The sequence below is a fragment of the Ictalurus furcatus genome, chromosome 20 (genome assembly GCF_023375685.1).
Source record: "Ictalurus furcatus strain D&B chromosome 20, Billie_1.0, whole genome shotgun sequence".
NCBI lineage: Eukaryota > Metazoa > Chordata > Actinopteri > Siluriformes > Ictaluridae > Ictalurus > Ictalurus furcatus.
In genome coordinates this window covers 20,432,439-20,448,308 of record NC_071274.1, presented here as the reverse complement: position 1 = coordinate 20,448,308, position 15,870 = coordinate 20,432,439, and the positions used below count along the sequence as shown (strand labels likewise).

Below are 15,870 nucleotides of genomic sequence, written 5' to 3'. Positions count from 1 at the left end.
TGTTTCTGGCTTTTATTAAAAAGACCTGCGTGTAGTTCACGTCTCTGAAATCGGCCACAGCGGAGTCTGGAGCCTATCCCAGGGACCTCGGGGCACGAGGTCAAGGGTCACCCTGGACAGGGCACAATCACACACACATCCACGGACAATTCGGGAACACCAATCAGCCTACAACGCGTGTCTTTAGACCGGAGGAGGAAACCGGAGTCCTCAGAGGAAATCCCGAAAGGTGGGATTCAAACCCACATCCCTGGAGGTGCAAGGCAAATGAGCTAACGTCGAAGCCACCGTGGACCCCATGGTTGAAGATACAGATCTTTTGTTGTCCAATATAATACAGCGTACAACGTACGAAAGCAAGGGGAATTTTTTAATAAATAAATAATTTCAAAATACGACGATATATGACTGAGAAAATGGAAAGCATTCAATGTAATTGTATAATTCTATGTTTTAATTTGATCAGGGCCTAAATAACAATTGTGTGGTCGTATGTAGTCCTTTCATTCCCCTTAAAAAAATAATGCAACATTCAGAAAGCTGGGAAAAAGTAAATACACCCTTTCTTCTTCCATATTCATTAAAAGAGTAATTAACAGCCAGATGTTACTAATGAAACGTACAAGAATACTTAATCAAGAATTGTGACTACCTCTATAAACAGCACTTGATGCAGCGAATCATATTATTTTCGATTTTGTCGACAGTTACTCATGCTCACTTTAAGTTAATTCATAACTTTATCCATAAAAACTCCGGTTTCCTCCTCCGGTCTGTCTAAGCAACGTCATTGAGTGCAATGCTGTTTTCTGCATGCAAAGATGATTTTTTTTAAAGGGGCAGTACTTTTAATTCATTAACAGGGTCATCATTATGTGTTTAACATTGCCCTCGAATGGCATTCCATAGTTTGAGTGTATTCATGGCCCGAAACTTAAATTTCAGAGTGAAATATTGGGGATAATTAGCGTAACGACCTACTGAGCTCAGTATTGGTTTCAAATATGCATATCTTTGAGCAACATGAGGACGATAACGTTTGAGTATTTTTTAAATCAACACATGAGGCCACTTCACCACACCAAACTGTCACTTTACCAGCCTGATGGAAATCCTGGCCCTGGTATGTATATCCTGATATAGATCTCAGAGCGCTATAGAAAACTTTTAAACACGTTAAGATTAAACCATACACTGTATAATTAGAGCTTAAACCTGGAAAGCTGGAAAATCCACGACATTTTTACATGCTATAAAAGAAAGCAAAAATGTCGCTGTAGAAATTACATGCGCGAGTATATAGCACGCACGTGTCCTAATTGGAAAGCGAGTAGGAACTTTGAGGCAGCCTGTTATTAAGATCTGAAATATGCTACGCCCATGACAGCCAGACACAGAGATATCTATAAGATTCGTAATTTCACTCACTTTTCCCCCGAGTGCCAAATTACAAGCCACATTCACGCTGAAACCCTTGGGGGAGACTTCAGTGGGACCCTCCTTTCCAAGGAGACACCGGTCTGTGGTCATACCTATGTTAAAAATAGCATCTGTATTTCTGGCTACACATGTGTGCAATGTGTCAGAGTAGCACGTGAGGGACGAACATGGACACGCCGAGCTAATGGGGGAAAATGAATTCCGTGACATTTACTATACGTGCAAAATCAGCAACAAACGTTTACCCCAATCGAAATATTTCCAATCAGATTCCTTCACAAGAATTCTTATGTTTTGGTTTGACATTTTACTCACAGTTTTATGCTGTTTGCAAAACCGACAAAGGAAAACCGTGGCCAGGGAATTAAGTTCAAAAGTTACGTCAGTAATCACGCGGGAAAAGTTCCTGGTATTCAGAACCGGGTTGCGCACCTGCTTGAGTCGATTTTCTGCTTTCCCTATACAGATTACTAAGATGGAGTACTCAGGACAGCTGTGAACCCCGATCACAAAGCTGGCATGCTAACTACTGTAGAAACGATAACTACAGAAAATATTAGTGAACGCTAATAACAGTGTTAGCATAATATGCGTAACTGCAAGGGAAAACGTCTTACTTCAAAAGTTAAACTGTATAGCTATAGCTGTATTACTAAGCTACAGTTATACACTAGTTGCTGATTTATTAGGTATCAGGTGCTAACAGGATCTAACCTGAATTCTCCTGGATGTTCCCTAAAATTAGGCGTCCCTACAGTATAAACGGATAAAAAGTATGACGGGTAGTTCATTAAAAAATAATAATAATAATTTAATTATCGGGAAACTGCTGGTACACGAGAAATAACACACTGTAATCAGTTTTGTCGTGGCATCAGCAGCTCTACGGCACTCTATTGTTGATTATTTTCCTGTATCAACACACCTAAGTATTTAACTAGTCCTTTTCCATTCATAAATGGGCTACAGACAGTAATCATGGCTGTACATATGAAGTGGCACCTGATACGAGTGCATGCATATACAGTGTGGTACAGTGTGTACCTAATAAAATGGCCGCTTGTTGATGGACATGAGCGTCCCTGCTCTAGACAGAGCTACCAAACACCCTTTCATCGCTGTGAAAAAAAAGCCCGTATGCAACCGTAAGCCTTTGATAGTCAGAGACCTCACACAAAGCACACGGTACTCAAACACGACATGGAATAATTGCACCCTGAACCACCCGTTGCCTCTGAAATCATTTCCACGCACCAATTACGCAGCTTTTTTTAACGAGACAGCACCTTAGCTGCAGCCTTACGAGTGTTCCGTGAGGAATTTTATTTTAACGCAAAGAAATCCTGTTGCGTTTGGCATTTCGCGATAACACGACGACGCATACAGAATTTTACAAACACAGGAGCAAGCTTCTGAGAACAGGGCGGCTGGTTTTACTGGCCTTGAGCATATTCCTCCGAACCCTGTAATTACACAGCTTTTTCAGCGACAACCGTGCCAGCTGGGCCCCGGCAAACCTAGCCCGGGTCGAGCATCTTTTATCCGCTGTGCCACATCAAACCGTACCACGGTTAGCTAATCACCCGCTACAGCCCTCAACACGGTGACGGGAAGCCTGGAGGAGAGATGTGGTGGGGTTTCTGATCTAGGAGTGGAAGCCAAAATGGGAAGGTGCATGGAGAGGGTGGAGAAACAGCCACATGAGACAAGATCATCCCACTGATCCTCACATCTCATTCCGTTCGCCACTAGTGTATTGTTTACTCAAGTGTCTTTTAATGGTTTTGCCTGGCTGACATCAACCAGTCATTTAGACAGGTCTGGGATTTAAAAAAAAAAAAAAACAAAACCCAAGTTTTTGGACACACTGTGTTAACATTTTTGGTCGAAAACAAAACAAAAAACAGGCTCAAGTTATACTGTAGAGATAGAAAATCTAATTATTGTCATCGACGTGTTACATCATATACGCATCCATTTCCCTTAGTCTGTAATAATGCTCTTAACCATCTAACGAGCTCTCTATGCATTATTACATTACGTTAGCTAACACTGGATCTGGAGCTCTTTAATGAGGCAGCCTAATGTATTTGTATTACAGCTGATATTACCGTGATCTAATATCAACTGTAAGACAAATCTCAGCTTACAGTATAAGTGTAATTAATAAAGCATTAATTCAGAGTACCATTCAGAGTGGATGAGAGTGCGAGTGAGACTGGATGATGAAGAAGTCCTTATAACCCACCCACCCCTTCATCCCCGCCCTTATTTCATTGCTAATAGTGGTTGAGCCGTAAACGTTTGACTGGTAGCTCAAGACACTTGAAGGCCAAGTTTAAATAAGATGCTAAAAATATTCCGTTCAGGATAAAGAAATGATCTTTCCTCTCCACTATGCAGGATTATTTTTAATTAAGTGAAATAAATCAAAGGGGGGGTTGGGACGACAAACCAAAAAGGTCACATCTTCTAAACAGACCCATTTTGAATGATCAAAAAAAATCATTAACCATTAAGCTTTGGCGTGCAATTTAATAAAAATCCATTTACTACTAGGTCTGCACAAGTTAATGGGGCAGTAAATGGAAGGGATCTTAATTTTCACTACGCACGCAGGGCGAGCACGAGTTCTCCTCGACACAGATGCTGCAACAGATGCACGGAGTTGAAAATAGATTTGGGTGAAAGACGCCACATGTGCAACTTAAATACGGCCATTCACGTCCCAGCTCGTTATAATCTCAAAACACCCGCCTACTCCGACGGTCTCTCTTAGTTGATGCGTTTATTTTTACTCAAAACAAGCATAACTATATATATATATATATAAAAATCTTTGGAGGTTAAAGTCTTTTTTTGGGCTTCAGTAAATGAACAGCCAGCCCACTGTCAATGTTTTGACTTTAAACACACCTTTAGCAACGTGCAGCAAAATAGACCTGAACAGAGAACTGTGTCATCCACCTAGCATACTCTAGGAATTGGATGTTCTTTGTTTTACATGATTAACAGCGATATATCTGCGTCCTGTCATTGAACAGCTCGAGAATGTCAGAGAGGACGAGGAAAAAGAGCAACCGCAAATATGCGCCGAGAGCCGAAAATAAATCTGCATAGTCTTTCCTAAGAAAACTACTCATCTGACATCCAGTAACTACATGGAGCTCATTATGTCACAAGATCCGGCGCTTGTTTGTCATACAAAATCTAGACATTCTGGTGCAGTCAGGAGAGGTGTGTGTAGTGTCGTGAGAATAGTAATCACGGTTAAGAAGACATGCCATTTGCATCCTGTGATTAGAGATATTACTGTACCTTTAGTCCAAGTTGTCCTGGAAGTCCATCATTTCCAGGTATCCCAGGCTCCCCCTACATCGAAAACATGATTTATTTATTGGCAGTTTCCCCCCTGACCCAGTGCAGAAAACATATTCTGCTTACAAGCCTCTTTAAAAACAGCACTTTTATCCTATTTACATACCACTAAACATTTAAAACAACCTTTGTAGAAAAAACAATTGTAAATGGGTAGGATCATGTCTACACCTGCTGTGACATTAATACAAATTTAAGGATCAATAAATATACATGAACATGTGTAACAAAGAATATGTTATAATAATAAATATGAACATAAAAAAAATATGAACAACCATATTTAGACCATAGTACCCATGGTAAAACCACACTAGTCTTGGTACAACTGTAGTTAAACCAGTAACCATAGTTAAACTATAGTAGCCATGGTGAAACTGTAGGTAAACTATAGTAACCATGTTAAAACCGGAGTTAAACCATAGTAGTCTTGCTAAAACCATAGGTAAACCATAGTAGCCATAGTTAAACCACAGATAAACCAGAGTAGCCATGGTAAAACCATAGTTAAACTATTGCAGCCATGGTAAAATCACAATTAAACCATAGTAGTCATGGTAACACCAGAGTTAAACCACGTATTCTTCTTAAAACCATAGGTAAACCATAGTAACCATGGTAAAACTATAGGTAAATCATAGTAACCATGTTAAAACCACAGTTAAACCATAGTAGTCTTGGTACAACCATAGTTAAACCATTGTAAGGATTGTAAAACCACAGTTAAACCATGGTAGCCATGGTAAAACCACAGCTAAACCATAGTACCCATGGTAAAACCACAGTTAAACCATAGTAGCCATGGTAAAACCAGAGTTAAACCATAGTAGTCATGGTAAAACCAGAGTTAAACCATAGTAGTCTTGCTAAAACCACAGTTAAACCATAGTAGCCTTGCTAAAGCCAGTGTTAAACCATAGTACCCATGATAAAACCATAGTTAAACCATAGTACCCATGGTAAAACCATAGTTAAACCATAGTACCCATGGTAAAACCAGAGTTAACCCATAGTAGTCTTGGTACAAGTACAGTTAAACCATAGTAGCCTTGCTAAAGCCAGAATTAAACCATAGTAGCCATGGTAAAACCATAGTTAAACTATATAAGCCATGATAAAATGGCAAATGACCAAATAACAATATACTGTATAACCAAAGCCAGCCATCCAAAAGGAGTTCACCTTTTAAGAATCAGCTTTTTGAGTTCAGACGATGACTCACCTGTGGTCCAGGTTTCCCTGGGGGTCCTATTTCCCCTTGCTGCCATGGGATTCCCTGTGAGTTAACACACTCAGCTAGATCAGTTCGGGTGGAATAACATCGGAACTGTTTATCCATGATGTGATGTATAAAATCGTACCTTGCTTGCTTCTACACCATAATCATTCCATTTCGGGAGTCCAGGGCCCTAAAAAATCAATGTGTGTCAATTGGTATACTGTACATGCTAAGTAGCAATCCATATCATACTTTTTCTGACAGTAAGTTGCTCTGACATACTGTATAATGGTGCAGCAAAATGGAAACGGGAGTCAAGTACAGTACACAATACATAGGTCACTGAAGTGGATTAAGTTGTAAGAATACCGTTGCTATGCAACTGGGAAATATGGACATATATGGGCAGAAGCTACAAGTAGCCTACTGTAGCTAATGACTGAAGCTAATGATATATCTAGCCAGCACATAAGATATTAGACCTTATAAGGACATTGCGAAGGCATATTTCCCTCAACTGTGTTGGTAAATGAATTTCTCTAGTTTCCTGCATATTGAGAAATGTCAACATTGTGTCACAACTTGTGAAATCAGACCTTCTGAAAGTCTTTATTTTTGTACGTTACAGTAAATATCTAATGAACTGGTTTACTTATACTCGTGAGGCCAAAATAATGTTTATTAAAGGTTTCAAACAGTGTTTTTGTCAGCCAGTGTTAAAAAAGTCTTAGTCGAATAAAGGTAATCAGTTAGCAAATAGCAAATCTCATACTTTAGCTGCATACCTTTCGTGATTTTTGCTTGGAGTTTGTTTATGAGCATGCTAATTATTTACATGAGAGGTTTTACTTTGTGTTTTGATTTCTTGTTTGTATAGCGCTAATGCAATAATAATAACCCCACGTGAACAATATAGTATAACAAAAGTTCGTTCTGGAAATCTGTATGTGTGTATATATATATATATATATATATATATATATATATATATATATATATATATATATAAATCAGCTGTATTTTTTGAGAATTTTTTGAGAATTAAGATTAGCCTTACTGTTGGTCCTGGAGGGCCCGGCCGTCCTGGTGGCCCTTGGATTCCCATATCACCCTGTGGAAAGAGGTATACATCATAATCAGCAATATGCATGCAAATATTGATAAAAAAAACCCAAACATGTAATAATCATCAAAGGTGTGTTCCAAATCTGTCGGCTAAAAACCTACGTCACTTCTTAATATAGGTACACTGCTAAATAAAAGCCGTTACATGACTAATTTGGGCAGCTTAGGCTAACTTTAAAGAATGATTATAAGACTTACTTTGGGACCAGCTAGTCCTCTCTCCCCCTTTTGTCCTGGTTGACCTGCTTCGCCCTGGAAATGGACAAGGAAGCGTTAAAGGGAATAAAGTAAAAATGAACACTCACTATAAATGAAAGCTGACAGACACCACTACAGCATATCTACCAGCTTTCATACATTAGAATCAGTGTTAGCTGATTCGTTTGGGCTTTTTTAGGCCTCGACTATCAAACGAATTGTCTTTTTATTATTATTATTATTATTATTATTATTATTATTATTATTATTACATCACTCACTTTCTCACCGTCTCTTCCAGGCTGCCCAGGTGGACCCCTCTCTCCCAGCTTTCCCTTAACACAGAGAGACCATGTGATGCAGATCCAAACTTTATTTAAGCTTTATTCATTTCGATTCTCCACCATCCACTAGTATTACAGTGCTAAAATTATATTCCGCTTTAATTATACTATTACTACAAGAGATTCTTTTATTTTAACCGATCCGTTCATATTCATTCACCGATCCGTTCAGCGACAAACAGTTTGTATATTGTAAAACAGCTAATAATCATAGTTATTTCATAGGATGCTTGTATGTGTGTGTTATTAAGACAGATACCCAGCCTAACTTAATCTACTAATAAAGAAAAATTCCAGCTTGGACTAAATGACTGGGAACAGAATTCACTGAGACATTTCATGAATAAACATATAATGGAGACGTACATCATATCTCTGTTTGGCAAACATAAATCCGGCTATCTATGGAAATGGCTTCCATGGTTCAGTTTTGTTGAATGACTCGTGCATGGCAGTGACTGATACTGATTTGTTCACCTTAGGGACTTGCACAAAAAACCCCCCGAAACAGTCCTAGCTACTACTGAAGGTGCTAAATATGACATAAATGAGCCACTCACAGGTTTTCCGTCTGGGCCAGGAGGTCCCTCTCGACCCTTCTCTCCCCTGAAGCCCTATGATTAGCGCAGATGAAGTTCAAATCTGATCAGATTTTCTAAACTATACCATGATTAAGACCACAGCTACATCCTTACATGAACTATGAATATATTAATCTATCCATTCAGCTTAATTAATGACTCACCATGGGTCCAGGTAGGCCTGGTGGGCCAGGTTTACCACTGGGGCAATCACAGCCCTCTACAGCACGAGAACGATCAGTAGGACACTAAAAAAAGTCGTGACATGGATTAAAAAACAACAACAACAACAACAACCAAAACTGAAAACACTCCTTATAAAATTCATATATACGTAGACTGGAGACTCACCCTGTCATCGTCCTGTAAAAAAGACATAAGGAGAAGTTAGAAAGTGAAGGAAATTGTAGGTGCCAAATGCTGTAGGTAAACACTGAGCATGGTCTTACTGCGGAGTAGATCTCACACGCTGTCTCTCGTTCGCTCTGCAGAGGGTCACAGTAGAGCCGCAGCTTCTGCAAGACGATCTAAACAGGAGACATGGACACTGCAAGCTTTGCTTAAAGGCTAATATGGCTAACAATCAGAGGAAGCAGGGCATGAAAGTACAAGCTGATCTCGATTGACCTGGCTACCTTTTTAGCAGTTTGCTTTAAATCAGGGGATCTCATCTTCTGTCCTGGGGACCACCTGACCTGCGTCAGCTAATTATTAAGTCTTTGAGCAGTAAGAAAAACTTTCCCGCAGGAAAGCAGAGGACCCCTAGGACTTGAGTTGAGAACCCCTGGTTTAAACTTATTAGCATATTATTAATTAGGGACTACCCAAATGAGTAAATAAGTTACAGTAGCAAAATAGCTACCACTGGAATACACAGCAAGTCCATTTGATCCAGCTCCATTTGGATAAACAATTAGGTTAGTGCATAGAGATTTGTGGTGTTCTAAAACTGCTATTCATGAGGCCACCTACTGGCACAGTGGTTTCTATGTTGACTTTTTTGGCCACTTGGGTCTTCCCGTTGATGTAGATGGGGACAGCTTCTTCCAAGAGCTGCTCCTCGACATATGCATCATCTACAAAACAGGTGATGCGTTTGGGCCTCACCAACAACTTCAGCTGGTGCCAGTCTGTGTCAAAGAGCCTCTTCAGTGGATAGAACACAAGAGTGAGTCGAGTTGCATACCAGGTCACATAAAACAGGGGCTCGGATTTTTTTGTGAAATCTGACAGACCTTAATGCCTCGGTCATTAAATATGACAGTCTGCTCTTTCTTCATCGTGCTGGTACTGGTAAAGGTAACCGACTTGTCTAGGCCATTCAAGGTCACTGCGACTTGCTTGACACCTTCTTCAGACAGCACCCTCCAGAGGTCAAACTTCATGCGGTGGACTGGGTTCTTCACCTGCAGAGTGGCCACAAATACATACGAAGGAGGCAGGCCTTCTGGAAAGATCCCTCTGTGAAATAATCAGATGCATCAAATATGAAGGTCAAGGTCAATTTGAGTCAATATGGCTAAGTAGATTAATCTGCATTAACCGTACGTAGACAATTCTACAAGTCGAGTATGCTGGCTGTTACCTGGTGCTGCGAGTAAGGTTCAAGCGAGGGTTCAGGAGGTAAGCCCTTTCTGATACGAGAGATCCCTGGACCTTTTTAGCCACGACCTCGATCCCCATCATACTTATCAGGTCGAAGCCCTTCTGCCCATTGATAGTACCAGGGATCCTCACAGGACACACCGACTCTGGGAATGAGACCAATAAGATTAGTTACGTCACAGTTCTGAAGTAGCTTAGAACAAGAAGGATGTAGATTTGTCACGTATGTATTACAGTATAGTAAAATTCAACTCTTTGCATATTCCAGGAAGTTGCAGGTCAGAGCACAGGGTCAACCATGATAGGGCTCGCCTGGAGTAAATAGAACATAAGCACACTAAGGGCGACTGGGGATTGATCTCCTGACCTTCTGCACAGTAACGCAGAGCCTTAACCACTGAGCCATCACTGCCACTGTATGTGGTGCAACTGATTACCTAAAATAGGTTCTCAATCCAGTTAAACTAGGTTTTTAATCAGAGAACCAAAAGACTGAAAGCCCTTGAGCTCCTGGTTCAGGTGCATGAGGAGCTAGAACAAAACACAACATTTGGGCTGGAAGACTGCCCCAGAATAATGAATTGAAAACCCCTAACCTAAAAAAAAAAAAATGGTGTAAAAATACTATAATTTGAAATGAATGAACTTCACTGTGCTCTTAAAGCTATTAAGGTAATTGCTGCACTTCATGAAGATAACATAAGAAGACACAAAATAAAAATCATTCATCATCAGTCTTTCATCATCCTCTCCATCCAAACACACATCCCTAAACAGTGTTTGAGGAGGGTGCCATCATTTCCAAATCATCCTCAACAGCTCATCCTCACGATTAGATGGTGTCGGGCCTCAGTAACCCTTGAAGCCAGAAACAACCCAATTGTTGGTCGTCTCTTTCTGAAATGACCCAGTGGAGCTTGACTCACCCTCACAGAGTTTCTGCTCCATCACATCCCTTATATTCCCAATGGAGGTGTAGTCCTCCACATGCAGCACGTATGTAGAAGAAGGCTTGTTGGCCATGGACACCAGCTCAGCATTGGTAATCTCATCTCCCACGCCCACAGCAAACAGGACAATGTTCTGTGCTTTGGCCTCCATTGCTGGATCCACCACATCGTCTTGTGACCGTCCGTCCGTCAGAACCACGGCAATACGGTTCCTTGTGGTCTTCGTGGTATGGTTTACCACAGAGAACACATGGTCAGTGGCGAACTTAATAGCACGGCCTGTCTGGGTTTTGCCACCAAGGTAGGAGATTGCAGCGATGTCCCTCAGAAGGGTCTGGGTGTCCTGGTGCTTCCCGAGAGGGATCTCCAGACGTGGCGTATCGCTGTACTGGACCACAGCCACCTGAGTGTGTCGGGAGCTCACATCAAAGCCACTGGTGATGTTAACGAGCCAGCGCTTAGCTGTGTTGAAGTCCGCAATCCCAAGACTTGACGAGCCATCGATGATGTACACCAAGTCATTGGATGTGGTGCTACAACCTGCAAGTCCAGGAAAACCTTTTTCCACAGGTGTATATGTACAGTGCAATACATTTCCAAAGAAGATCAGGGCAAATAATTCAAGCAAAGTATACTCTCAAATCACATACCAATAGTGCAAAAATTAAATAGAGAATTTCACCAACAAGGAAACATAGCAGTAATGTGGACATTGCTGTAGCAGTTGGCCAACATTGATAAGATCTTGGTAACTACAAGAAAGTGTAGCAAAGGAAAAGCAATATAATAACAAACCAGCTTGACTGTCCTCCTGATCATGTCCTTTGGTGTGGGTCAGGAATAGACAGACAATTAGCGATCCCAAATAACATTCCCTCATTATAGGTCAATGGGGCATCAAATCTGGGTCTGGCAAAAGGAAAGAATTCCTGTATGTGAAAGGGCAGACATGAGTCATGGACTGGTATTACCTCCAAAGCTCAGTCTTTAAAACCATGTAAAAATGAGACAATCATATTCATCAATCTGGAAATGGAAAGAGATGAATCCCTACATTTAAAATGGTAATGCGGATGTAAAGCGGTATCTCAGGGTGCCCCAGACACCTGTACCAGGTAGTCGGTGTTCTTGATTGCCTGGTTTAGGTATGCTAGAAGCTGTGAGAAAACAAACAAGTCTTTACATTTGACTTCCTTCATTGCTAACTCATCACCACTCTTCTGCACGTTCGTGAAACTTTCACTGAGACCCAACTGCACGTTTTCTGAGATAAATTAAGCTGAGTAGTAAACATTCATTTTACTCACCTCTTGTTAGGACTCTCAGATCACTGCGACTTCCCAGAACAGTAACTAAAAGATTAGTCTAGCTGTGCTCATCATGAACACAAGTCACTGTGCAGACGTCCAGTGGGATGGAAGGAGGGATGCAGGAGAGTGTTTATAGCTACACAGACAGTGACGTATAACCTCAGAGCTCTGAATGAGAGGGTGAGAGGGCTCCAAAAGAGAGAGACACAGAGAGAGAGAGAGGAAGGGAGGAGTGTGTGTTCAGCCCCTCCACAAAAACCACCTTCAAAGAAATTCTAAATGGCTACACACTTTCAAGACATAAATAGTACAACCGACACGGCCTACTGTCAACCGTTTAATTATTTGGTGCAGCCTATTAACATTAGCGCTACCTTAGGAGGTGCGTTTACTCCTCAGAGGAGGACAATGCTCTTGTTCTTCTCCAGATATGCAGTTGGACTCCAACATAATATTTGCCCAGGTTTAAGCTAAATACATTAACACAGATGTCGGCTACTTGCATTTACTCGAGGTGAGCGTTAACCCAGCCAGCAGGGTTCTGAAGGAAAAGATATGTTTACAGGAGAAGGTGCAGACAGGACGGATTTGGATAAAAACAGTCAGCGTGAACCACAAACGGGAGACGAGGTGGGCTTCTCAAACCGTGAAGGGCTATTTAAAACAGTCCCCTCTGTGTTTATTTACACATCCACAGACCTGCACTCATCCTCAGTTCAAACACCGGTATATTCGAACGGCTATTTTGAATCAAAGGTGCGTTTACCGCTGGCGGAACCAAACTCGGTTCAGGTAGGAAGCTGAGACGGACGTAGACGAGTCATTTGAGGCAAAGGTTTTCGTAGTGGGGACAGCAGGGGGTCTGTGATTTCTACATGTTTGTTACACAACCCACTCTTAGATTGTATTCATTGAGTTTTTATAGTTATACGCTGGTCTAATTGGTCATCCACATAATGGATTCACTCAGAAACAAGTAGGCCTTGTCAAATCGGATCTAATTACAATTTTAATAAAAACGTCAGGAATAAAAATAAAATATCATGAAAACGAATTAATTGGCACCCTGTCCAGGGTGTACCACGCCTTGTGCCCGATGCTCCCTGGGATAGGCTCCAGGTTTCCCCGTGACCCTGAAAAGGATAAAGCGGTATAGAAGATGGACGGATGGAAAAACTAATTACGTTTAAGAAACAAAAAGCTTGACAGCACTAGTGAATCTTCAAAATATCATTTTAATGTGCACGTTTATTGTATATAATTTAGGCAAAGAGCCCGTGCTTCAATCCTGAGCTCAGGTTCCTATCTTTTTTAAAAAATTTCCATGTCATGTTCACATGGGTTTCCTCTGGGTTCTTGGGTTTCCTCATCCTCACTAACCTCTCTCTCTCTCTCTCTCTCTCTCTCTCTCTCTCTCTCTCTCTCTCTGTGTGTTTAAAATGGTAGAGCGGGCTTTAGTTTAGTTTTGCATCCAAAGCGAAAACAGAAAAAAGAAACCGTACATTCCAGCTGTATGCATGTCTCAAGGCAGCTGTTGCAGGCTGTAAAGAAATGACAAAATATCGACGTTGAGCACCAACAACACAAAAAGGTTACGGGCTAGACGGTTGGTCTGATTATTAATATCATAATAGTGTTATCTTCAAATCTCTTAATTTTTCCTCATTAGGACACGGGTTCCCGACCCGGGTCCCGGAGAACCTCCTGTCCTGGACATTTCAGCTTTTCTGCTCCAACACACTTGATTCAAGGAGAAAGATCAGAGTGAGAATGTTTTCTCACATAACAGGATCTTGTTTTTGTTTTTTTTTGGAATATGCAGGCTGTATGGATATAAATGAATGTGAATACATTATTCAGATTGAACAGGTAATGTGTTCTAAACAGATACAAATACAGGTGAAGGTCTCCGCTGGTATCCGTTTGAGACTGCATGCAGGGGAGTGTCTAATGTGACAACAAAAAAACAAAAAAGTCATGCAAGCAGGAGGCGGGTGTGAGAGAACAGTCAGATAAAGACCGTGTTCATTACAGTTGCAATCAAGATAATTCAACCCCTATTCAGGTTTGAATAAACCTATCAGGTTTATTGTCAAATTTGTGCAGACCTTCAGCTGTTTGCGATGAACGAATGAAACAAAAGCAATTGAAATAGTTCAACACAACGAATGCTTCGAGTGGTTTCCCCAAATTCAACTGAAAATGCAACTTATAATGATTTCTCTTGTTTCAAAATTATTCAATCCCTTCATAGCGAGCATCTTTAGTACTTAGTAGAGCACGATTTTGCTGTTATGACCTGCTGCAAACGAGATGCACAGCCAGACACCAGTTCCTGGCAGCTTCTTCCTGCGGAATCTTCTCCCGTTCCTCATGAGCAATGGCCTCCAGTTCAATAATATTCTTAGGTTTTTGTGCTGCAACCGCCTTCTTCAAATCCCACCAGAGATTTTCTATGGGGTTCAAGTTGTGACATGCTACACTGCTTAGTAACTGCCTGGTTTAAATTAGGCCGAGTTTGTTGACATTTTGGGAAACAGAACCGACTAATTCGTTCCTAAATGTCGCAGGCAGGTACAAACAAAAATAGTAGCCGCAGGTGATGAGGTGAGGAGAACTGGAGTAGGGTTCATATTTAATTAAAATAAATAAATACATATATAAAACATCCCAAATTCTGGTTTAGGCCACACCCACTTCTGGTTGAAATCTGAATACAGATAAGAGACATGAATATATGAAGTACAGAAAAGATACAGATAGTGGCATTGCATTACAACATTAATAAATGAACCAGAGGCTAAATTAGGTTCATTTGAGGGTGTTATATGGCATTATCAATATATTCATATAAATATTTAATATTGTTTTCAATATTTCTGTACTAATGGTTTCATTTACTGAACAGGAATTTGGCAGCCTCACATCAACATGCAGCTATTTTCTGATAAAAACTAATCAGCTAATGCAGTGGTTTTCAAAGTGGTGGCCACCAGGGGGCGCCCGGGGGCCTCAAAAACTTGGTGTGCCCATTAATGCCACTAGTATGTTTTCTCTTTCTCAATCTCAGACAACCACACACACACACACACAATCAATTCCTAATGTTATGTAATGTAAAGATGTAAGATGTAATTATTAATAAATAAAAAAAGGGGGATATATTCAGAAATCTGTATTTTTAATGTGTTTTAAAGACATCTTGCAAAAGGGGGGCCTCGGTCAAATGTTAATGCCATTTGGGGGGCCTTGCCCTGGAAAAGTTTGGGAACCCCTGAGCTAATGAACTGAACCTCCTCAGTTGAAGTGGGTGTTAGAGCAGGAGAAAAAAACAAACAAACCCTAATGCTGCGTCTCAATTCGCCAATCATCCGCCCTAACTAGTGTCCGAGATTAGAATGAGTTTGTCCCAAATAAACCGTAGCACATTGAAATGAGTATCCCAAAGGTTCCCGGATGGTCTACTATATAAAATAAAATCCCGGTAGGTTTTCAAAGCGTGGACCCGTGGACGCTTTTTCAGCTAATATTACCCACAAATCCTTGCGCGAATTCCGGGATGCATTTTAGAGAGGTGGAAATAAAATGTGGAAACCACATGTACAGTAAATTAAATTGTGTAGTATAAATTACATAAGGAATAACGAATGAAGAAAAGCTGAAATGCAACGGGAAAGCGTGTTCACGGCGACAGTGTACGTAACTAGGCAACAACGTTCT

General features: G+C 40.8%; 1 protein-coding gene across 1 annotated transcript in view; it reads right to left on the bottom strand.

The window, feature by feature from the left end:
* si:ch211-106n13.3 (vWFA and Collagen domain-containing protein) overlaps positions 1-13,037 on the bottom strand; it is a 30,425-nt gene extending 17,388 nt beyond the window's left edge. The window contains exons 1-17 of the mRNA XM_053651919.1: positions 12,148-13,037; positions 11,895-11,997; positions 11,636-11,769; positions 10,817-11,380; positions 9,871-10,036; positions 9,521-9,746; positions 9,258-9,431; positions 8,735-8,812; positions 8,637-8,648; positions 8,450-8,533; positions 8,265-8,318; positions 7,642-7,695; positions 7,361-7,414; positions 7,095-7,148; positions 6,180-6,227; positions 6,041-6,094; positions 4,759-4,812 (exon numbers count right to left, since the gene is read on the bottom strand). Of these exons, the coding sequence (XP_053507894.1) occupies positions 4,759-4,812; positions 6,041-6,094; positions 6,180-6,227; positions 7,095-7,148; positions 7,361-7,414; positions 7,642-7,695; positions 8,265-8,318; positions 8,450-8,533; positions 8,637-8,648; positions 8,735-8,812; positions 9,258-9,431; positions 9,521-9,746; positions 9,871-10,036; positions 10,817-11,380; positions 11,636-11,720 (1,761 nt within the window). The 5' untranslated portion in view covers positions 11,721-11,769; positions 11,895-11,997; positions 12,148-13,037. The remainder of the gene's footprint in view (positions 1-4,758; positions 4,813-6,040; positions 6,095-6,179; positions 6,228-7,094; positions 7,149-7,360; positions 7,415-7,641; positions 7,696-8,264; positions 8,319-8,449; positions 8,534-8,636; positions 8,649-8,734; positions 8,813-9,257; positions 9,432-9,520; positions 9,747-9,870; positions 10,037-10,816; positions 11,381-11,635; positions 11,770-11,894; positions 11,998-12,147) is intronic.
* Positions 13,038-15,870: the final 2,833 nt, after the last annotated feature.